At 39.9% G+C, this 24,894-nt stretch overlaps 1 protein-coding gene across 1 annotated transcript; it reads left to right on the top strand.

Annotated features, from left to right (window-relative positions):
* The first annotated feature begins 8 nt into the window (after nucleotides 1–8).
* On the top strand, nucleotides 9–12,350 carry LOC143296386 (menin-like). The gene is given in 7 exon segments (XM_076608273.1): nucleotides 9–423; nucleotides 2,667–2,819; nucleotides 3,358–3,542; nucleotides 4,121–4,161; nucleotides 4,723–4,947; nucleotides 11,217–11,727; nucleotides 11,730–12,350. Coding segments are annotated over 7 exon segments (2,151 nt in total).
* Nucleotides 12,351–24,894: the final 12,544 nt, after the last annotated feature.

Raw genomic sequence — 24,894 nt, 5'->3', positions numbered from 1 at the left:
GCATCAAGATGGCGGGCTTTCGAGATCGGGAGAAGCAGCATTTCCCGCTAACAAGCATCCAGGATGTTGTCAACTTATTCAGTGACCAGCTCGAGAGAGGAGATGAGGTGGACTTGGCACTGCTCTCTATTGTGTTGGGGTGCATTGAAAATACACTGACGATGAACCGATCGCTTCACAGCAATGTTGACGAATCGAAAACCATCACTCCCATCTTTCCTGTTGTGGAGGCTGACACAATCGAGGCACTGCATGTAAAATTTACATCGCTGATTAAGAAATCAGTGGATCTCACCAAGTTCAACAAAGATTATGCTTCGAGGGATCTAGTCAAAAGGGTGTCGGACGTGATTTGGGGATCGTTGACAAGAGCGTATTACAAAGATAAAGCTCATCTGCAGTCGCTGTACAGCTTCCTCACTGGTATGCAATCGAAACTAGCGACGTCATATCCATACTACATGTTCCAAAGAATAGAGTGTTGCGTGTTTGTGTTTTACTGGCATGGATGGAAACTATGTTATACTGATCATGCTTTAAGAAAAATACTTTGCCACAAGAATCGACATTTTTCTTTTGATATTTCTATTTGTTTGGTGTTGTTGAGGATGCATAAATTTGCTTGTCAGCCATTGGCTGAATCAGCAGGGACAAGAGTGAGTCACTCACAGCATCATATAGTCACCTTAGTGATGGCATTGCACACTGATTTAAAGAGTTTTGGAACAAGACATCTTTAACTGAATGTTCTTTTGTGTGTGCATGTCTGTCACGAAGTATGTTCATCCCAAAGGGTTGCCACTTTTTCTGAACACAAGAATCATTCACAAGATATTCTTCTGTTGTGGGTGGGTGCATGGGTTATTGTTGATAAAATGATAACTGATTGCTGAGTCTACAAAAACACAAAAATGTAGAAATTGTATAAAGACCCATAGTTTTTTGGGTTGTTTTTTTTTTATTATAAACTTTTTGTATCGGTTATTGTTGTTTCAGGGGCAGGGGCTATGATAATCCAAAATAAAGTTTTATGTTAGATGAAGTTATTGCTTTCAAGCTGTCTTTTTAATAATAATTGTGATTGCTTATTGCATTGTGAGCTGATCAATTTTAACCAAACTATGCCCCAAATTATAAAGTCAGTATTAACAGAGTATTTGCATTTTTGTTGTTTTTTCTTCTGAAATGATTTCCCCTATTGTTTAATAACCGTGAAAGAAAAACATTTTCTGAAATCAGTGTGTAGAATTGAATTGTACTGTTTGTGTAGTTTTTTTCAGTGGTGTACTGTGATTATTATGTTATGCTGAACAAAAAGGTGTTGTCCTGAGTGAAAGTTGAAGTAGAAAGAATTCTTTGTTAATTGGATTTGATTTTTTTTTTTTTTTTTTTTTTTTTAAGATGAAGGAGCTGAAAAGTCTGACCAGTGTATGTATTTCATTATTTGTTTACCTATCAAAGTGGATTATTCTACAATTTTTCCCAGGCGCAGTTCCAGAGGTTGATATTTTGTATGTCTTACATTATATGTGAGCATACTATTAGCATTTATTGATTTAATAGTACTGCTGTATGTGATATTAGCATTTATTGATTTAATAGTACTGCTGTATGTGGGACTTTTGTTTATTTTTTTTATTGAGTTATTGTCTTTGGTTAAATGTGGCTGAGAGAGGAAAGAAAATCCTAGTCTTTACTGAAATAATGAACTGAATTTGGGACCTACACTTCTTTGTTGGGCATCCTGGCCTGTAGATCACCACTGCACTGCACCAGGTCATCAAAAGGAAAGATTTTTCTTGATGACACTTTCAGGATCCAGGATTCTTATGAATGCTTTGTAATTGAATATGTTTGCTAGTTCTTGTTTTGATGATGCCAGATAGCTGTGTGGGTAAGTGTCATTACTTGTTTTGTTACCATTACTACTGTAAATTTCAACTGGACTGATAATCACTTCGTGAATTCTGTAGCATATATGCTGCATAGAATTGTATGCATATGTGTTAGTTATTGTTATTATATAAAATAGTTTTAAAATATACATATTACATGTAAGTTTATGTGACATAATGCCATAGATGTATCATGGACCTACTTGTTTTACTTATGTTAATATGTATAAAGATGGTCTTGTCTTGCTATTTTCTTTGTTGTTGTCTGTTGATTTATTTCTTAAAATGGATTTACTTTTGTGATCTTTTTTACTGAAAATTTCATTGAGGCCTTTGTAAAAAATATTTGTGGTACGACTGTGTCTACTGTTGTCATCTTCGTTCATGAGATGTGACTCCCATGTTCACTCATATTCATGAATGGGCTTTTATGTGTATGACTATCTTTACCCCCGCCATATAAGTAGTCATACTCTGTTTTCTGGGGGTGCATGCCAGATATTTTCTTGTTTCCATGGATTTCGGGATCTTCAATGTCATATTTGATCTTCTGCATATATGAAGGAGGATCAGGCACTTGCACATCTGCACATCTGTTGACCTGGGAGTGGGAGGTTGGAAAATATTCCATCCTTTAACCACCAGGCGCTATAACTAGGATGCGATCCAGGGACACTCATACTGAAAATGTTTTAACCACTTTGCTGTTGCACCCATTGTACGCTTGTTATGAGTCATATTTTCTATATCAAGTATGTGTTTATGTCCCAGGAAACAAGCTAGACTGCTTCGGGGTGGCATTTGCTGTGGTGGCAGCATGCCAAGTTCTGGGGTTCCAGGATGTTAAACTGTCCCTGTCAGAAGACCATGCTTGGGTGGTGTTTGGGAAGGACAGCAGTGAGACTGCTGAAGTTACATGGCATGGTAAGTGTACTGAGTGCTGAAACCAATTAACTTAACAACAGTGTGTAAAGTTTTCAACAGTAGGACTGCTGAAACAGCATGACATGATAAAAGAGCCTTTTTTGTCAGCTGTCTAATTTTATTAAATGAAATCATGTGTGGCATTAAAAGTGAACCCTGCATAATTATAAACTGTCCAAGTTTACATCAGACATAAATGATATGGTCCGTGTGCCATGCACATCAACATTCAGCATTATGATTCTGTCTGATTGCCATGGAAGCTGTGACCCTTGTAAAGTTGCATGAAACCTGTCCAGCTTTACATAAGTATCACTATCAAACAGCTGAAGTTATGTAGCTTATACTTGGTAAGTGAGTGATGTATGGAAAAATAAAGGAAGGGGAGGGGGGGGGGGGGGGTAAACTTAAAAGATCGAAACTAATACTTTTTTTTTCAGGCAAGCTCAAAGAGCAAGAAAGAACAGGAGAAAGACAGGAGGAGAAGGGGATGCTGTGGTTCAAATCTTGATTAATGGAAGAGCGTTGCTTTGTGCAGGCAAAGGCAATGAAGACAAACGAGGCCAACCAATCACAGAGGCCGTAGCAGACAAAGCATGGCTGTACCTGAATGGGCACCCCGTGGTCTGCACTCGACAAATGGAGGTGGCAGCCATCGTCTCTAGCATCAATCCTGCTATTTCTGCGTCCATTGACAGCATTGAAATGGGGTCACTGCAGCAGGTTGGATTTTTCTCTCTCTTTTTTTCCCCCCCATTGCATTTGAGTTTTTGTTCCTAGAGCCTTTTTTCCCTTCATTTCCCCCTCTTTTTAATGCTGTCATTAAGGCTAAAAAGGGAAATCTTCGCTTGATGTTCTGGGCTTGATAACAGTGACAGATTTTAAAGCATAGATTGTTAAAAGAAGAAAACACTGTCCCTTTATCTTAATTTTCATATTCATAATTTGAAATATCTGTGTTAATTTATTTGGAAGGGAGGCTTAGTATCCTTTTTGTTTGTAGCACTAATTACATTTAAATGATGTACCTGTGCTTTTGGTTGAGTAAAAAAAAAAAAAAAATTAAAAAAAGGTAAATGGTCGCATTTTGATTGTGTCAATGAAGATGCCACTTCAGTGTTTTATTGCCATTTTCATAGCTTCTGTAGAAAGTCTATGGGGGCAGTCTGTTGTTTTCTAGAAATACGAGCTAGAGTAATTTTTTCCCACCTGAAACCTGTTTTGTTTGTTATTGCTCCATGCTTATTCTGATTGTGGTACTGATTTCACTGATATTAAACTGCTGTGGCTTTTTTTGCCAGGAATTGCTGTACCTGTTATATCAAAAAGGATACTTATCAAGGTAAGCACATGTTTTCCATGAAAACAGCCATGATTCCCATGTTTTTGTCAGCAATATGATTGTGACCCAAACAAGGATACTTCAAAGACATATCTTACTGATAATCTCTCATTTGTACTGAGCATTTTCACAGCCTTCAAGTTTAGTGTAGGTGATTGGTGCCATTATTTGAAACTGCTGTCAAAGAGGACACTGCTTACATAAACAGAATGGAAGTAATATAATGAGGGGGGTTACTGGCTGCAGCTACTTGTGATTTCTCCACTTGGGCGGGGTACTATTTTGCTCAGGACAGGAATTACCCTGCTGTAATCTGCACCAGTGGGTCATGGTAAGTATGACGGATTAGATGTTGTTTTAAGAGAAAGAATTCATTTACACACATACACAATTAAAATGTAAAATAAAAGTATTCCAGTGACTAACATATAAATCTGTACATTAGTCTTGGAGCACTTTCAAATGTGATGTTCCTAGGTAATCTTAGTGATGAAATCTTCAGCCAGAGCTAAATTCTTCCACCGGGGGTATGTGGCTGTTACTGTGCTGTGCTGATGACAGGTATCCCATGGCTATTGGGAACTTGGGGGACCTGGAGGAGATCTCTCCCAATCCCGAACACCCCACCCCCATCCAGCTGTTCCAGGAGGGTGTGGAAGTGGCGCGGACGCACTACAACAATCAGCACGTCTACCCCTACACTTACCTGGGTGGCTTCCTGTACCGGTGCAAACAGTTCCCTCAGGCTATCAATGCCTGGGCCCAGGCAGCTTCTGTTATCAAAGGGTAAGGCTGAACTTGTACCTTTACTTCTTGTTAGTGATGTTGCGGTTGTTCTTTTTGTTGTTGTTTTGACTTTTGGTTGATCTGTAGCTGTCCCAAGTCATTTGGATGAGACGATAAACCAAAGTCCTGTGTGTAGCATGCACTCAGCACACATAAAAGAACCCATTGAAGCAAAGGGTTTGTCCCTGGCAAGATTCTGTTGAAAGATCCACTTTGATAACGAAATAAATTCGCTTGCTGTCAGAAAATAAGGGTGTAGTTCTCACTGTGTCAGTGTGCCCAAATTTCACACAGAGAAATCAGTTGTGACAAAAGGGAAATGATATAGTTCAAGCACCAGCATTCCTCAGGGAGATGTCAGTGTCAGGCTCTGACGAAGCAACCACCAGAGGAGATCCTGCCCTGCTCCCAGGCACTTCAAATGCTTTCTGTTGTGTCCCTTTTGATTCAGCATATGAAAAGTTCATCAAGCCTTTTACTGATATATATCTTGGAACCCACAGTATTCTTTTCTGGGGTGGTTCTGCACTGTCACCTGACATCATTTCAGTTGCATTACTCTCATGCCGCTCATTACACAGTCCCCCATTACACAGCTTCACCTGGATTCATATGCTGCAGTCTCAACGCTGGCAGTGCATGGAACTTCAGATGTTAAGTCACCAGGAGGCCACACACCAGAGGAGACCCTGCCCTGCTTCCACAGCATTTTAACTCACTCAACCCTCAGTCAAAATGGCCGGGTTTCCCTCTCAAATTGCACTATTTTAAGCAGTTTTTAAAAAATCACAAAAAATCAACCACTCACCCTACAAACATAAAACACATACCAGTGGACAGATATAACAATGAATTTACTATAAAAAAAAAATGCTTACCTTAAGTGAAGGAACCACATGGTTTTGATGATATAGGTAATCCAATATGATACACATTGGCAGGAAAACAAAAAAAAAATTTGAACACAGGTAATCCACTTCTTCATGCTCTGAATCCTCCTACACTGGTTCAGTCACACTCATGTACTCTTGGTTTGATGTGCTTATGATACTATTTATGCATGCTGTATATAAAAAGAGATTTGATGAGAATATATTGGAAAAAAACAAAAAAAAGTGATTGCTGCTTGCAGTCTTGAAAAACACACTGGAAAACATTTGCAGGACTGTACACTCATTGGAAAAAAACACCACACAAACACTCTTTTTTACACAATGCACACACTGTAGACACTTCTGTGACACTGTTACTTGCTGTAGTCTTGTTTGGTGTGGTAGATTTTAAAACAGGGCACAGCACATAGGGCTTTCTGGCACTGTTGACACTGGAACTTGGTGCGCTGCACCCTGTTCTTCAGGTGCTCTCTGGTGGCTCCTCTTGCCTTCTCCCTGGCATAGCACACAACACAGTGCCTGTAGCCTGTGTTCTCCATGAAGTGTTGGTTCTTGCAGTCGAGGCGGTTGACTTCCTCGTTGACCGGGGCAGCAGCACGATTCTGCTCCTCATCGTCCCCAACTGGAAGACTGGCGAGGTCGTAACACACTGATATGGCAAATTGTTCCAGTGTCAGCGGTTTTTTCCCCAGACTCCTCTGCAGCTTGTTGTAGAGGCAGTGAGACTGGATCATTGTGAGGGTCAAAAGGTGGAAGGCCAGCTTCTTCCACCATTTGATGGTCTTCCGGTGCATTGGCATGTATGAGATCATCTGGTCACTGCGGTCAACACCAGCCATATTGCCAATGTAGTCAACAACAGCCGTGGGTTTTCTCTTGTGTTCTGACCGTGATCTCACTGCAATCATTTCAGGGATGTGCTGAGTGGTTATCATATGCACATCCCTCTTGTCCTTCCACCTAATGACCATCACCTGATTCAGTCTCCTGTAGTCCATCTGGCCGCGGGCGAAGGCTCCAGTCACCAAATCCTTTGGCATGCCCACCCGGTTAGCCCGCACAGTGCCTACACATCCAGTGTTGACAGCAGTGAGACTGTGGGCCAAGGTGGGTGAGCAGTAGTAGTTGTCCACATAAAGGACATAGCCGCAGTCTTGCAGTTGGTCGAGGAGCCTGAAGACAACATCGTGGGGGCGGTTGCTGAGACCCGGCTTGTGGCAGTACACCTCAAGGTTCCACACATACCCCGAGGAGCTCTCACACAGCTCATACAGCTTGATGCCCCACTTGACCGGCTTGTCCTTCATGTAGACCCGGAAAGATGACCGGCCTCTCCAGGGGCAAAGGGCCTCGTCGATGCAGATATTCTGCTCCGGGATGTACACAGTCTTGAAGAGCTGAAACATGCAAACAGTTTTTACTATTGTGGACAATCACAATATGTATGATACAGCAAACCATCACCACTACTTCAGCTAATACTACCACTATCTACTAACATTTGCTATCATTTGAACTGGTAATATTCAACAAGTGGGGAAGAATAAATAATAACACACACACACACACACACACACAACACACGCAACACACACATTCACACACACACAAGCATGCACACACACACACACACACACACACACACACACACACACACACACACACATTCAAAACAAACACACAAAAAAGAAAATAACTTACATGCACAAGGTGGTCAATCAATGGTCTCAGCTTGTGGAGTGGATCATGGTCAGGATGGTTTCGCTCCAGGAATGTCGAGTTGTCGTTCAGGTGGAAGAACGACAGGATGGCTCTGAACCTGTCGCATTTCAACAGCTTGGAGGCAAATCCAGTCTTCACAACTGGATTAGTACACCAGTAGTCCACTATTCTTGGTTTCTTTACTATCCCCATGTGGATGAGGATAGCCAGAAATTTTCTAATTTCATCCAGTGTCACAGGCTTCCAGGTGTTGAACTGTGACCGTGGGGAAAGTTCTTCTCTTTGCTGTACCTGCTGGATATTTTTTGCAGGATAACGGTTTGTCTCTGTTTTCATGTGTTTTAGCATACTTTTATCAATGAAGAGACTGTAAAAATCAATTGGTTTGCAGTCCTCCCAAGGCGGCAATTTGAGGGGGCCCTGAAATCCTGGTGTCAAACCGAAGGGTGGGTTGAGTGGAAAATTGGCCAAATTTCTACTCCACTCATACATATAATCTGGATCTATATGATCATCAGACAGATTGTCCTGATCTATTTCCATCTCCTCGTGATCTTCTCCATTAGTTGGAGAATCAGCCGCTGCAGCAGGCGCACGTGTTGGTGTCGAGTTTCGCTGACTGGTCATTCCGCCTTCATCATCGTCAGTGTCCGCCACTTCGTCATCGTTTTCGTCAGGAATATAGTCAGAATCAGAGTCCAAAATTTTGTCACCTGCATCGTCGAACATTCCAACAACAGCATCTTCGTCATCAGACCCGGTTTCATGAATCAATTCGAGTGCTTGAGCCATTTTTATGTTCCGCACGAACAGGTTTCCACGTGGAGTCGCCATGTTGAAAACCAACTGGTGGTGAGCGCGAGGGTGGTTCACTTTTCAAACAAAGAAAACTGCTATAGAATGAATGAACAACGGTCTAAGGGAAGGAACTCGCAAGAAAAGTGTATGATCTATCTGAAAACTGTGAGTTATCGCCCTTAAAGTAAGATCGGTAACGTTAAAAAAGGATCAAAACCTGACGTAACAATGCGTCCGACAGGATTTCAAGTGAGCGGAATAGTGTCGGAAACCGGCTGCCGACCAGATGCTGTTGAGTTAACTTTGGATATTTACAAAGCCTTTCGGGGGTAAAAACATAAACCCCATGAAGATGAAGACCTGTTTCATAAAATTTTAAACACACACCTTCCATTTGTCAAGCCATCATGATTCTACTTTACCTCAACAGCTGAAACAGTTTGATAGCTGAGAGCTCTAGATTTAGATGGAACAACACATTTTAGAAAAATAATAATACATGAGTAAAACTTACCTAAAACTAAAGGAATTTCTTACTTTTTAAATAGCTTACTTAGGAAGTTCTCAGATAACACTTTGACCTTTGATAGGTTGCTTTTGTATCTCTGTGTGTTTTGTGTTGTTTTTCCCATTAAATAGATTTCATGTCAGTATTTTTTAGAATTGTGAGTTACACCACCAGGAGAGGCTGTGGTTGGATTTCCAGTTCCATTGTTGCTTGTATTCCACATGTCTAAATGGCATGTAGCCTGCACCCCCCCCCCACTATGATTCTGGTGGTCCCAGAACATTGGTATGAGTCTTCTTTTCAGTTTCATAATGTTTCACCCATGAAAGAAATGAAATGCGATTCTCACCTCTTCACTGCCAGGTATCTGATGACAATGGTGTGGGAGTAAGGGTGGTTCCAGATCCTCTGGAAGATACTGCTGCTGTTGGGTTATCTCTTTCCTTTTGTATTTAGTCATGTGTTGACATAGACAACTGCATGCGACCCATAATAGATTATACATCATTAAGATTTGCATCACCCACCCATCCCAACCCCCTTTACCTTACGTCATGTGGCTGCTAGCCATGTTTCAGGAAGTAGCAGTTTTCTTTTGTAAAGGAAACAAGAGAGGCAAGGCCTTCAAGACTCACTTGTGATACACTTTTTAAAAAATCTAATCGTTACAATGTGTTCTGTATTTGTTATTATAAAGCTTCGGGTTAAAAGAAAAAAGGAAAAAAGTCCTAACGGTAGATTCGAACCCCACGCATTCGGATGAGAAGAAACTGTCTTACCCGTTACACTATCGGGGCTTCTTAGCTGACGAGCAAAAATATAACATTTAAACATGCTTTTTTAAAGGGCGATAAATCGATTGCGGTATTCGCAGTGAGAACACTGTTTAAATCATATTATTCTGGTGTATCTGGCGCATTCAAAAAATATTAAAAAATTCTTTTTAAGTCCGCGGTAAAGGAGACGTGGCTATCGCCGCAATCACACTGCAACATTTAGCTGTTTTCTCTGGATCTAGATAGATGTACAAGTTTAGCTACACCCGGTTAATACGGTCGATTCAATTTCTCTTTTATGTTCATTCTAGTTTTATAGTTTTAAAGTTGATATGAAAATTGAGTATTTTGTTAAACTAATAACATGTAGAGCCAAATACAAGTACTTCTAAATGTCGTATGAAGTGAAAAGGACTTCATTTTCAGAAAAGTCAAGACTGGAAATTTTTACGTTTCATCAATTCAAGGTTATTAACTCGCATGGTTTATTATTTTTAACTGTGAATTCTGACTGATTCTGTGAATATTTTTATGGCAGTTTGGGGCATAATCCAGCAAGTGATGAGGCGTTCACAAATCTTTCTCTGAATAAATATTTAACGGTCTCCTTCTCCAACTTTCCATCACATGTTATCGTGTATTGTCTATTGAATATAGGATTGAACGGGTAGGTCAACAACTTAAAACAAAACTGCATCGTTTGCGTTCGCGAAGAATATGAGCACGCGCCTTGAATGTGTATAAATATGTGTACGCAAATGATTTTTGCCCATGACCTTCAGGGCTCAGCCAATAGATCTATAAAGTCCACTCGTCATATTGATTTTAGTATTTTCCGAAAAAGACCACATGGGCGAATGAACATAGTGAAAGCCCTGTACACTGAGAGTAAAACACACAAGCTTTTTATGTATTGAGTATAATTTCAAAATGTAATGTTTAAAATGAGAAAGATCAGTTTAAAGCAAATTAAGTCCCCTAGCATTACAGAGTAATTTCCCTGCACCAAAATGTTTGCAAAATAAATTTAACTTCCATGCTTAACAAAAGAAGTTCCTGATTGAACAAAAAATGATAACAATGACTGCTCTTGTTGTTGTGTCAGAATATCAGATCAAAGTGCCAAGTTTAGAGAATAAAAAAAATAATAAATATAACAGTAAATGCAGTTTGCATAAAATTGGGCTTCTTTTTTTATTTTTTGTGCCCATCCCAGAGGAGCAATATTATTTTAAACAAGATGACTGGAAAGAACTGATTCTTTCCTATTTTTATGCCTAATTTATTGTCAACTGACGAAGTATTTGCAGAGAAAATGGCAATGTTAAAGTTTACCAGGGACACACAGACACACACACTCACACACACACACACACACACACACACACACACACACACAGACAACTGAACACCGGGTTAAAACATAGACTCATTTTGTTTACACAAGTGAGTCAAAAAAACTGTTTTCTTTCCTTTGTGTATGTCTGTGAGAGTGTATAAAACATGCATGAAAGTTATTGAAGAGTATATTGTCTGTACTGCGATTTTTTACAACCCATCTGTTCATTTCAGGTACAACTACACACGGGAAGATGAAGAGGTGTATAAAGAATTCCTGGAAATCGCCAACGAGTTCATCCCCAACATCGTCAAAGCGTCCTCAAAAGACGGGGAATCGGCATCCAGTGGGGATCCACCGCTGTTGCAAAACCCAGCTGTGTACGCAGACTTGCTCCACTTCTACGATGGAATCTGTGAGTGGGAGGAGGGAAGCTCCACACCAGTGCTCCACGTGGGATGGGCACAGCAGTTCACGTTCTCCTTGTCCAAATTTGACCCCAGGGTCCGATCTCTGTTGGACATTCACGCAGAGAACGAAGAAGACGAGGAAGATGAAGGGGAGGAGAAGGACGACAAGCAAAGCGACAAGAATGGACCGGAGAAGGAGAAAGCGACCAGCCGCAAGCCCTCAGTAGTGGAGAAAGACTCCGGTCAGCGAACGCGGAGAGGGAGGAAGAAGTCGCAGGCAGCAGGGGGAGTGAGGGGGGTGATTGGAGCAAGGGGGAAGGCAGCCAGGGTCAGGGAGAGTCCAAGACGGAGGAGGCACAGATCAAGTCAGCCATGGAGGAGCTGGTGTCCAAGGTGGGGGGTGGGGAGGACAGAGGGGGCGACTCTCCCAACCCCAGCATCGCCGCCCTGGCACAGGCCTGCAGCTCCTCCATCCTCAACAAGGACTTCCTCCTCAGCGGGGGGGAGCCTTTTGCTGCCACCACCTCCACCACCCCCAACCCTTCATCCTCCGCACCCCCCACCACCACCGCTGGCTTTTCCGCCAAGGACACGGGGGATGAGTTCGACGAGTTTCTCAGCAGCAAATCCAACGGGACCTCGTTCATTGGCCTGTCACTGGACTCCATGCTGAAGGCAGAGAGCCCTGCGGACATGATGCTGTGCGGGAAACGGTCTGATGCCGTGCATGCGTTGCCATCAGAGTCGGACCTGTTTGCCATGCAGGAGCACGTGGCTCTGGAACTGCGCAGTGAGAAGATGAAAGGTCTGAAGAAGATCCTCATGTCCACAAAGCTGAATGCCAACGCCATCAAGCTGCAGCTGACCGCTCAGTCACAGGTCCAGCCGAAACATGCCAAGAGGGGCGCTGAAGCTGACAGTGCAGGATCACTTCGAAAACGCACCCGACGGGAGTGATTTTCTCTCTCTCTCTCTCTCTCTCTCTCTCTCTCTCTCTCTCTCTCTCTCTCTCTCTCTTCTCAGCATATTTTCAGCCTTGTGTACAGCAGCATAGCGTGCTCAGTACAACTTTGTTTTCAACATTTCTGTTTGTCACATTGTTCACAGATAATCTTCAGTTGATGATATGGTATCATCAATAAAATTGTGAGGAAAAGAAAAAGAATTGCTAACATAGATTTCTCATTTGCGAGTGTCAACAGACAGTTCCTCAGTCGTACAATGATTGCTTGACAGAGAGAGCGAGCAGGACAGGCATTAATGACCAAGAGGGTTTGGTGGATTATGGACAAGAAGCTCCAAACCAAGTTGGTTTTTTTTTTTTTTTTTAGACGGGAGTGCTTTCCCTTTTATTTTCTTATTTTATCAGGCAAACATTTATCTGTTATAGTGAGCATTTGGCAAAGAGATGAAGTGGTTGAAGTCATGTAATTTCAGTGTCTGCTTCATTTTTACATATTCTCCACAGACTTGCAAGTGGTTAAAAAAAAATATATATATAAGAAAAAAGTTGCACTGAGAAACATGAGATTCTTTTGAACACAATTCATGTTTTATGTGGTGAACATTGTGAGACTGGCAAACATTTTCCAGTCTCAACATCTGGCTAGACACACAGCGATGTGTTTGGTCAGCAGAGAAGACTGCTGGGGCAAGAAGAATGCAGGACTGGCATGGGATGGTAATCCTGCCTCTTGGTTCATGTGAAAAAATAGTATTTTGTGCGCAGTCGAAAGGTATTTTGTGCGCTGAGTTGAATAGTATTTTGTGCACTGGGTTGATCATCTGGAAGGTTGCTTCTGTTGTTGTTGTTTGTTTTTTGGGGGTGGGTGAGGAAGGAATGGGGGATTGGTGCTGATCGGTTCGAGTCAATTGTTCATGGAAACAAAAGATGTGTATCTGGTTCGGTTCACAGAATTTGTTGTACCTGCTACGAGCGCATGGTACTGGTGCACTTGGTGGAGTGTTTTAAGGAGGGCAGAGAGGGATTTAACTGTGACAGCATGGCCATTCTGTCCATATGGTTTTGAATTCCATGTCCCCTATGCTTCCTCTCTGTCTCTGTCTCTCTCTCTCTCTCTCTCTCTCTCTCTCTCTCTCTCTCTCTCTCTCTCTCTCCCTCCCCACCCCCACAACACCCCGCCCTGTCTGATTATACTATAGTCTGTGCCTACAGTCAGTATAAATCTCTCTTTTTCTGTATCAGTCTCTCTGAGTCCCTCTCCCTCTCTCTCTCTCTCTCTCTGTCCCTCTTGCTCTGAGTTCCTGTCTCGATTTGATCAGAATTTAGTTGAAATGTGGCAACAAAACATTGCATTTGTTGTAAATGGAACTAACTAGTGTAAGGCTGTGCAGTCAAACATAGCAATGACACCGACACTTGAAGGTGCTAATACTGTTTTTTCTAATGCATTGATTGTGGCATTACTGCACTGAATGACTAACAGTTTTTTGTGATTTTTTTTTTCTTTATTCTCAGTGAATGTGTACTGCACTACATTTTCAATTACAAAATTAATGTGGATCACCTGCAATTTTTTCCCCTGGATAAAAATGTAATACTTGAGATAATTGTAGATTTTGATTATGACTGCAGCCAAGGTGATGATCACCCCATCCGTCCCTCAGCACTTTTTTTTTTTTTTTTTTTGGTCACTTGGTCACTGTTATTGTATTTGTAACTGGGACATTTTTCAGTCTGGCTTCTGGCTGCATGTTCTGTAGGAAACAGAAACATTGTCAGGTTTGGATGTGAATGGATTCTTTTAGTTATTCTTTTGCCTTTTAAAATTTTTTTTTTTTTTTTTTTTTTAGAAAGGTGGGAGTGAACTGTTTTAAGCCCATTTTAGCTAAACAATTGCCATGGAAGTGCTTCTTATCAGGTGAACTGATTGCATAATCATTGTATCTCCCACTTGTTGATATGCTCTCTGCCTCTGTATGTTTAACGCCCCCCCTTTTTTTTCTTTCTTTCTTCTTTTTTATAATGTTTTTAAAACTCGAAATTAGGGTCTTTTGTGCCATGTGCAATCTTGTACCATAAGTTAGTTTTGTAATTGTTTCCAGGGGTGATGGGGTTCATTTTGTTTTAGTAATGATACTAATAATAATCTTAAGTATGAAACATCTGCTATTATTAAAGACATCTGTCGCCATGCGCAGTGCTGTGGGTATTGTATGTAATGAAAAAGAATAAAACCAAAGGCGATCAAAGAAGCTTGGGCAGGAAGAAAGCTGAACCAGCTTTAACCCCTTGCCTGCTGAACCTTGGTGAATTGAGATCAGTGTGGCCTGAATGTGAAAGTGCAGTCACTACTCTTGTTGTGCTTATCAAAGATATAGATGATTTTGCTGCACAAAAACAATTCAATCCTTTGAGGAATTATTTAAAAAAAAAAAAAAAAAAATGAATGATGACTGATATCCTGACCTGTAAAATCTGTCTTTGGGAGGTGACAAGCATACACTTCAGCAGCAATCAAGGCGTTAACACCTCTTCCCAGGCTAGTCTCTCTGTCATATTGGTCCTTTGGGCTTTGGAGCTGTCTGCGTAGCCATGTGTCGTAGAGTGCGTGCACAGCCACTGTGGCGCCGTCTTCGGTGATCTCCTGTTCTGGTAACGGTTTACAGTTGGCCGGGTTTTCTCTTTGGAGTTTTTCTTCTCTTGGAAGGACTGCCTGCTGAGGCTGTTGGACTCCATCTGCCCGGGTTTGAAATCAGAGTTGTCCTTCTCCTGAACTATGTGGGTCCACAGCGCCTTATTCCATATCATTTGGTGCAACCCCCAAAGGGAGGGCTCCCCCATCCGCCACCTGGGGAACGCGCCCCTACTCCGTATAGTCCCAGTGTGAGGCGGGCTTTGGAGTGGCACAGGCCTGTCCTTGATCAATCCTTGTCACTGGCTAAACCGGGACAGCTAACGTTAAATACTGAAAGGTTAATCCTTTCATTTCCCTTTACAGGATACAGACGTGCCTACCATCCCAATTTGTCAGTATTTTTTATGGAAATAAAAAGAAAAATGTCACAGAAGTTTTAGAATACGAATAACATGTGGCCATTCCAAGGAGAGACAGAAATGCTCATTATTGATTTCTTCAGATGATCCCAGTGGCAGTTTAGAAGCATGTGCGCCAGTTTTCTGTCAGAACTGGACATTTAGAAAGGCTGAGAAAGTAATCGACAAACTAACATGGTGACCAGGAGATATTCATGTAATAACTACAATGAAAAGATCTACAATGAAAAGACCTTTAGCAGTGACAAAGCGGAACACCGCTTAAGGTAAGATCGACACAGCTGTCATCAACAGCTGTGCAACAAGCTCAGAGGTTTTATTTGTTTTGTTTTGTGTGTGTGCCGTTCTACAAGTGTTAGCAAATGTTTTGCTGTTGTTGATAATCTTTGGGTATTTTATGGCTGCAGTGCTGATTGTCAGATTCCAGGGTAGGCATGGTACCAGAGTGGGAGCCTCTGCCTTTGTTGCAGGCAAGGATAACTTTCATGCTGGAACAGAACAGCTCTTGAAAGGGGAGATAATTCACCATGCTCATTTCTGCTGTCCAGAACTGTTTTTGGAGGTTTAAAACACAATTGAAGGGATCAGTTGTGGTCTTGGTTATGTGGCTTTTTTGTTTGTTTGATTCAGAAATTATTGCTGTCATGGAAGAAAGTGGGGGTTACTTGCTTTGGTTTAGATATTTTTTAATATCAAGAAACAAGGTGAAATACAGCGTTCAATTAAGAAAACATGAGCAACAACAAGCCTGACCTTATGTCGTGCTTGTTCATTACTTGCTTTGGTGCAAGTTAAAGCAAACCATGAGTATGAACAATTACTGAATGAGTGATGTAAGTATATCATCCTGTGGAATTGTATTCTATTTAAAGGGGTAGTCAGGCTTAACAGCTTACTTGGTGAACAGTATTTTCGCTTGTCTTGGAGGAAGGAATTCTCATCTTGTACTCTACTGTTTAACATTCACTGGATTTTCTTGACTGTGAAGTTTCCCTTTGCTCCTTTATTCTTTTCATCTTGCGTTTTTGCCCGTTCATGTTTTCTGATATCAGGACATAATGTTTGTGTGTATTGGCAAAATCCCCCTCCGCTCCCCTCAACCAACCCCCCCCCCCTCCCCCTCCCTCTCTTTCTCTCAAAAAATCAAAATCCTTTTCAGTTATATGACATACTTCTAGTGTGTGTATTATTACTACTGAATGCATGTTTGTTTGTTTTTTATCACACTTCTGTTGTGCACAGATCTAGACTAACAACCTATGATATATGTACCAGAAATAATGGAGATGAAAATCCCAACCCTTTCCTTTTTTTTCTTCTTCTTCTTCTTCTTGGATCTTCTACAGAGATTCACTTTTGTGGAACTGGCTCACTAATCATTACCCTGTCTCTTGACTGATTATACAAAGCTCACAAATGGATGAAGAATCACCACAGAGATGTCGGGGTTGGGGGGAGGGGGGAATAAGGGTGTGGCAGGAGGGGGTCAGCATTATTGAAGTGATGATGTTATTGTTGGCTTGTTGAAATAAAAATTGCTTGCCATGGATTCATATATCACTTGCAAACTGATAAGTCAGTCATGCATTAACATAAGAATTTTTGTGGGGGGGCGGTGGGGTGGGGGGATGAAACAGAATTGGATTTTCTTTCATTAATACATACTGAATCAAAAATTGAGAGGAATCTTTTTTGTTGTTTCTGATATGGATAAGAAGCAAGAGTCTTGGGTTGGGAAATCATTCTGTGGGTTTAGAAATTAACCTAGAGTTTGTTGCGTTGTAAATATTTCGTCATACATACAGTCAGAACTGCATGTAGATAATTTCACAAAATTGTGTTATTAAATCGTTCTTTGTCCCTGTCTGATTCTTAACTGTACACTGTTTCTTGTGTGGTGATTTACATTGCACATAAATTTGTCTCAAAGTCAGAGTGTGAATTGAGTGCAAAAAGGTAAAACATGCTCATTTTGTATATGTTTTTGTTGTTAAAATGTGTATGTACATCAGTTCAAGGAAAGAAAATGTCTTCAGTTTACTTTGTTGAAGACACTCAGTCATGCATCATTTGTGGATGGTGTATACGGTTACAATTTTGAAAATGGTGTGCATAAAATGTTATATAAAAAAAAAAGGGTTTTTGTTTTTTTTCCTGGACTCAGTCTTAGTGACTTTGTTGAGCAAGTACACTGTATTCATGTACAATCACTGTTTGTCAGAGCTCTTTTTGAACAGTGCTCTGAACTATGTTGGTGTAGAAATATACCTTGAATCCCCATGAAACTGCATATCATTACACCTGGAAACTGATACAAGTGATTGTCACTGGTGCAAGCTGTAGCTACATGTGCGTTGATATATAATGAAATATATATATGTATATGTATTATATATATTTTGTTTTGAAATGGTAATTTATTAATCATTGAATGAAACTGATCATTACTGAAGTGCTACATGTTCATTCATTTCAGCATCTTTGATCAGTTGAAATGATTCATGTATCCTTACCATCATACTTTTTTTTCTTTTTTCTTGATTGAGATGTTAAACTTGTTTTCAGTTTGGCCCCAATGACTGGCTGAGAAAATGACCCAGATGTTCCTTTGAAAAAAAAAAAAACTTGCTTCACTTGTTAAGACGTTCTGAGCAGCAGTTTATGGAGAAATGGGATATATAACAATTACGTTTCCCAAAGTTTTGTTACCGAAGAGAGTTTGTTTTGATAAGACACTTTAACGGCTGCATTTTGATCTGTGTATATGTGTTTTGTTGCATGCTTGTTATTGGATACACTTGCTTATTGTCTGTGGTATCAGTGAATAGATTTGCGTCATCTTTGAAAAACCCATGTTGAATGGGGGTTTTTCTGTGAAGTGTATTCTTCAACCCTTTTGCATTCACAGATTTTAAAGAGAAATCTCCTGGTGTTAGGCTGTGGCCATAATGAATGCAAGAGGGTTAATTAATCCAGTTTGCTGACAGTGTATTGTATTATGCTTTAAGTTTAATTTGATTTTAAACATCAGAGGGCACAGAGCTGTTTAAAGGAAAGAAAGAAAGAAAAATAATACACAGAAAAAAAACTACAACCAACTAACGGCAGAAGGTAAAAAATGGTTTGGACAGCAGATCTGGACTGCTGATAAAAACGAAGAACAGCGGTATGCTTTTCGGTCTCTTGTTTCATCACTTGTGAGACATGAATGTATTTCCTTGGCGTAGTTTGGCCTTGTCTTTCTGTTCCTTTTCTTTTAATTCATGCTCATAAATAATGAATATCATGTCATGTTGGAAGGAATGGGGTGGGGGAGGGTGTGCTAAGGGTTGATGGTTTTTTTTGTGTGTGTTTTTTTTCTTTTCTTTTGTTTTTCTTTATTTTCTTTCACCTTTCCTTGTTGGTGGTGTTTTTTTGTTCTTTATTTCTTATTTTTTGTTGTTTTTTTGCCCTCAACTTGTATTCCATTGTCATTGATGCCCTTATAGATCAACAGTGCTGTGCTAGTCCTGAAAGAAGAAGAAGAAATAAAAGGTTCATAATGCTTGGTGTTACTTCATCAGCTCTTCATTCATGTATGCCATGAAGACCCTTGCTATTCAGGACAAGTTTGTGATCTCTCCATGATGAAGGAACGCTGTCATCTGTGGACATTTTACAACATGTTTTTGACCCAGTCGTTGTTTCTAAGCTGCAGCCTCATCCCTGAAGTATGTAATCATTTGTAGTTTTATCAGCATAGTATTGATATTATTGCTGTTGTATTCGGCCCAACACTCGGCTTATATCACAGATTGACATAAGTTTACATTTGGGCCAACAACAAAGTGAGAGCTGTATTATCAATGGTTTCTCCAGTCAATGGGAAACCATTTACAGCTTAGTCTTTTGTGAAGGACTATGACTCTCAAACTAGGAGGCAAAATTGCACTGGCTCTTAGTGCTGCAGCCTTGTGGGCTAGTTGGCCTTTGGGAACCATCCCAATGCCGACTGTCCTAAAACCCTCTTGGCTGAGAGAGTGGGGATGTACTTGGGCAAGACACTCTCCACTATAATCAAATTCTAGCCCAAATAGTTGGAACAGCAGTTGCCTCCTCTGCTGTTCTGATGGTCATAGTCGGACACGACTGACTATCATATTTTGGTTGATTCTTTTCCATACCTTTTTCCTTTTCTGTTTCCAGTGAGTCTGTATAATTCATTGGAGGGCTTTGAAATGAAGCTGCTTTGTGGGTTTTGGTTGGTTGGTTGGTTGGTTGGTTTTGTGTGTTGTTGTTTTTGTTGTTTTTTGTTTGTTTGTTTGATTTTTGCCCCTTTTTTTTCTGTTTTCATTTTTTAATTGATGCATTGTACTTCAGGTTGGGGGTTTGGGGGACATTTGAAATGTCTTGTGTGTCTATAAATGTATATATATATAGTGATTGTATGATTGCACAGAGCTATGTGCATATGTATGATAATGTGTGCATTGTAATTTATGAAATGCCATTCTTATGAAAGCATTTTGTTTCAGAATAGTATTTCAGTGTTGTGATCAAAGATATTCGTTATAACTATGTGTGTATCTATTGATTTTTTGTTTGTTTTTGTTGTTGTTACCCCCCCCATCCCCCTTCCCCCTCTCTCTCTCTCTCTCCAGCGCTCTTGCTGTACATTTTTTTTTAATTTTATTTTTTTTTAATTTTTTTTTAAACAATAGACACCAAGAGGAGAGCAGGAGTTTGTATAAATTTCCCACAGCCCACCTTTCTGTTCCCACCTTTCTCTCACCTGCTCTCTTCACCTGTTGGGGGGGCTGTCTATATCAGTATAAATAATAACCCCACCTGTTGGAAATTCTGTGCTAGAAATTTCCTCTTTTCAGTCACTCTCTTTGTTTCTGGCTTTCCCCTTTTTTCTTTCTGTGTGTCTTTCTTCTCTTCCTTTCCTATTTTCTGCCTTTGCCCATTCCCCTTTTTTTTTTTTTTTTTTTTTTTTAATAGAAGGCCTTGTATATTGTATTGTCTTTTGTCTGGACTTGATTATTGGGCATTTTTTTCCCTTTGACTAGGCTGTGCGAGGTGCCCATTAGCAATTTTTGGTTTTGTATACCTGTTATTGAAATATTATTTATTTTATTTTGTATGATTGTGCTTATGTCCAGGTTAGTTGTTGTTTGTTTTTTGGTTCTTTTTAATCCTCTGATGAAAAATTGACTGAATGGTCAACAACAATCACAGGCATGCTCTAGGTTTAAGTACATAAAAGTTACTATTTGTGTCCTTTTTTTCTTCTTCTTCTTTTTTTCTGTTCTTTTTTGTTGTTGGTTTTTGTTTTGTTTTTGTTTGTTTGTTTTTTTGTTTTTTGTCTCTTTTTTGGTCACATTTGTAGGACCGATGATATTTACAGTTTTTTGGACCTGATGCAGCCATGTGTCCTTGGCTGGGCAATAAGCAACAAAAGATGGAATACCTGGCCATTTAACTAGTTCTGTGCTGCAGCCATCTTCTCTGTTGCTTGTACATAACATGGTATTTATTTTGATTTGTCTGACCTATTGGTATTCGCTTTCTTCATCATGTTTTTGATCTTCATGACAGTGTCGTTGATTGAAATCATTTTCCTGGATGATGAAGCAGTTTTGTTTTGTTTTTGTTGTTGTTGTTTGTTTTTGTGTTGTTGTTTTTTCATTGTGCGTACATGTGTGTTGTAGAGATAATCTGTGTATTTGATGTCTGTACATTTTTGAACATATTTGTTATCCAAATCACACAACCACTTGGCAGCATGAAAATGGAACAAAGCAAATTTTTTTTTCTTCTTTTTTTTTTCAATTCAAGGGAGGGAGGAGGGTACGGTGGGGGAATGTTTTCTTATGTATATATCGCGTTCATGTGTACAAAATCATTTCGTTTGTAAAAACCACTGTTTTAGCTTCAAAGAAAGGTGTGTCGTATGTTCTTTTTTTGTGTTGTAGAGCTGGAGTCTTTGTCTGATCGTTTCAGTTTGGAGTTCAATTTTAGCCATGCTGTGCTTGTATTTAGTTCTTTATGTTACACTTCCTGTCAGAGAGTTGCAGATGTCAATCGTACAGTTTTACCTTTGGATTTTGTTTAGAGAGGTAGCATTGCGGTGAAATTGATGTTAATATACATTTTACTCACCTCCACCACCCAACCCAGACTGAGACCATCCACTTTTGAAAGCAGTGTTTAATCTGTGTTTTACTTGAGAGAACCACATTTTGATTCCTGTTTGTGAGAGTTGTTTCTGTTTTTTTTCCACAGTTCCTTTTTTGCTTAGTGTTTTATTTCACTTTTAACATTTTGCGCTGAAATGATGAAGACAACATAGGAAAAGGAACTATTTTACAGTCTGCATACCATTGAAGGCAAGTTTTATGAGCATAGTTTTCTAGAGAGCTGACTTTCTGGGGTTTTGTTATTTTTCTTCTCTCTCTCTCTCTCTCTCTCTCTCTCTCTCTCTCTCTCTCTGTTTTACTGATCATAGGAAACACTGGTGTGTTTACCAGTGGGTACTCAAAAGTATGACCACGTGTTTCATTTGTGATACATTGTGTGAACCTTTGCATCTTGGATCATTTCAAATTAATATGCTTCTCAGTTTCAGTTTCAGTAGCTCAAGGAGGCATCACTGCGTTCAGACAAATCCATATACGCTACACCACATCTGCCAAGCAGATGCCTGACCAGCAGCGTAACCCAACTCGCTTAGTCAGGCCTATGCTTCTCAGACTGTTACTATTAGTGTTTACCTATTCCGCCTGTCTCAAGATCAGCTTTTTGTGGATGCCTGAATTCTGGAAAGTTGAATCCTGTCTCCTAGGTACTTGTGCTGCATTATAGTGAGACAAACGTTTTTTTTCTCAGACTCCATCTCACTTTGTTTTTTCTTTTCTTTTTTCAAACCCTGGCCATGCATTGTATGGCTCAGTGTGTTGCCTGGGTTGAAAACAACCCATCATGCACATCAGCAATATAACCAGTATGCCTTCCCATGCTTTGGGGTGGTTCAGCCCATGCTTTCCACAGAGGCAGTACCTTTTCTGTGCTTGACATGGCATGTCAAAAATGATCCAAACTTTTTCCTTCGCTTTTTTCAAGGATGACTCTTTTGGGCTCAGGAAACAAGGCAAAAAGAGCAAAAGATTTGGTTATTAGCTTCAGAAAATAATGGCTAAAGCATTTGTCTAAAAATCTTAGGGAATGGTTAGAACGTTTGACTAACAATTCAAGGGAACGCTTAGAGCATTTGACTAACATTTCGAGGGAATGATTAGAGCATTTGACCAGCAAACCATGGGAATGGTTAGAGCATTTGACCAACAATCTGAGAGAGTGGTTAGAACGTTTGACTAACAATCTGAGGGAATGGTAAGAGCATTTGACTAACAATTTGAGGGAATGGTAAGAGCATTTGACTAACAATTTGAGGGAGTGGTTAGAATGTTTAACAAACCAAAGGTCTTGGTTTATCAGATTCTGGGGTCAACAAATGTGCAGATCTGCAAGTTCCTTAATCCCCTTTGTGTAGTAACACATGCAGAAACCTGCTTGTGCCTGAGCCCCCTTCTGTGTGTATGTGCAAGCAGAAGATCTAATATGCACGTTAAAGATCCAGTAATCCATGTCAGTGTTGGTGGGTTATGGAAACAAGAACATACCCAGCAATCAAACAGATTTTTGCTGCCTACATGGCAGGGTTAAAACGGTCATACACATAAAAAGCCCACTCATGTACTACGAGTGAACATGGGAGTTGCAGCCCAGGAATGCAGAAGATTAAGAAGGTGACTGTTTCTGGATGTTATGTCTATGGATCTCAAATCACAGAGAAGCAACACACACACACACACACACACACACACACACACACATGAGGGCACATATTCTCACAGGTGGACAAACCTGATGGTTGATGGGAAATTGTAACTCAAACAGGGTGTGATTGCATGCAAATCCACAACCAGCAAGAGAAGAGCCAAAGTCATGAGAAAGTTATTTAAAAATTCATTTTGTTCCTGATGTTTACATCATCTGTTCTTGATAGCACAGTTTGGGATAGGCATATATGTTATTGTTTGCTTCGCAATGCATGGTTGGGGTGAACCTTATTCTTGCAACCACTCTTTGTTTTGTTTTTTCAGATATCAGTTCAAGAAACAAATGATGGTGATTTGATCACTGTCAGAGCTTAAATTTGGTCAGAGCTTTGTAGAAAGTGAGCTTCAGTGTCTTGCTGCGTTGCCCGTTGTGTCATCTAATCACACATGAGAATGTCAATGAAATGCATGATCAGAAGCCCACTTTCTGCCCTGTCTGTTGGTAGACACAGACAGAAAAATGACTGATATCTACCCGTCCAGATTCAGGAGCTGTTACCAGTGTATTGTGCATATTCTTTAATTGCTGTCACACTTTGAGATATGATTCAGGGTTGTCAGGATTTGGGTGGGGGGGATTTTTGTTTCATTTTCGTTTTGGATTTTTTCTTTTTTCATTGACTTTTATCCCCACTTTCTAAATGCAGCAGTTGAAATAAATACTGATCCCATGGTGCTGAAGTCATTTTTATAGCAGCCTTCAAGCCATGCATTGTTTGAATCAAGTTTGAAAATGTACTTTATCTTGTCAAAGATGTCGGACTATAAAGAGCTAAGTGAAACAACCTGGCAATATAATGTTCTATGATTGGACAACCAGAGAATAAGTAGCAAGGGATACATGTACAAACACTCAAGATTTTGCTATCAATGTACAAGCATTATCTGAATCAGCATTGTTGGAAATATGCACTATGTGGGTATAAAAGATAAGGGTAAAAAAAAAAAAGAGAGAGAGAGAGAGAAGAAGAAGAAGAAACCATTGACTGGCACTCAAGGACAATATGAATTCTTTTCAATTTACCACTGTAATCTAATTATTAGATACTAGCCATGCATTATTTGAAGTGTCACTTTCAAATGATTCATTTTTCAGTTCAAAAATGAAAGATGAAAAAGTCAAAACTTGTGCTTGAACATTCAGCATCATTAGATGTATACCTGTACACATTTTTCTTCTTTTTTTCAGTTTTGCTCTGGGTTTATTTTTACAAATGCAAACACCGTTTACTCAATGCCAATGAATGTGCACCTGAAAAACCAGGCACACTTAGGCTAACAGTTTCTCAGAAAGATTTTTCTAAACCTCTTTTGATCCAGAGTTTTTCATTCTTGCTTACTGGTTTGTTTTCTGTGTAAAAAAATAAAATAAAATAAAAAGAAGAAGAAGAAAGAAAGAAAGAAATTTTTTTTTTTTTTTTTTAAAGGACTTTAATAGTAGTCTCAAGTGCGTGTTTGCTCTATCATGTTGATCATTGGCATTATGGTTGATGACAGTAATATTTCCATCATACAAGACACTGTTATTTAGGTCATGGCACTGACATACCAAAAATTTTAAGTACAGAGGGTTGGTTGTAATGTGTTAGTATGAATATAG

The sequence above is a fragment of the Babylonia areolata genome, chromosome 21 (genome assembly GCF_041734735.1).
Source record: "Babylonia areolata isolate BAREFJ2019XMU chromosome 21, ASM4173473v1, whole genome shotgun sequence".
NCBI lineage: Eukaryota > Metazoa > Mollusca > Gastropoda > Neogastropoda > Buccinidae > Babylonia > Babylonia areolata.
Note: the sequence above shows the minus strand (reverse complement) of the source record. Positions and strands in the feature narration are given on the sequence as shown.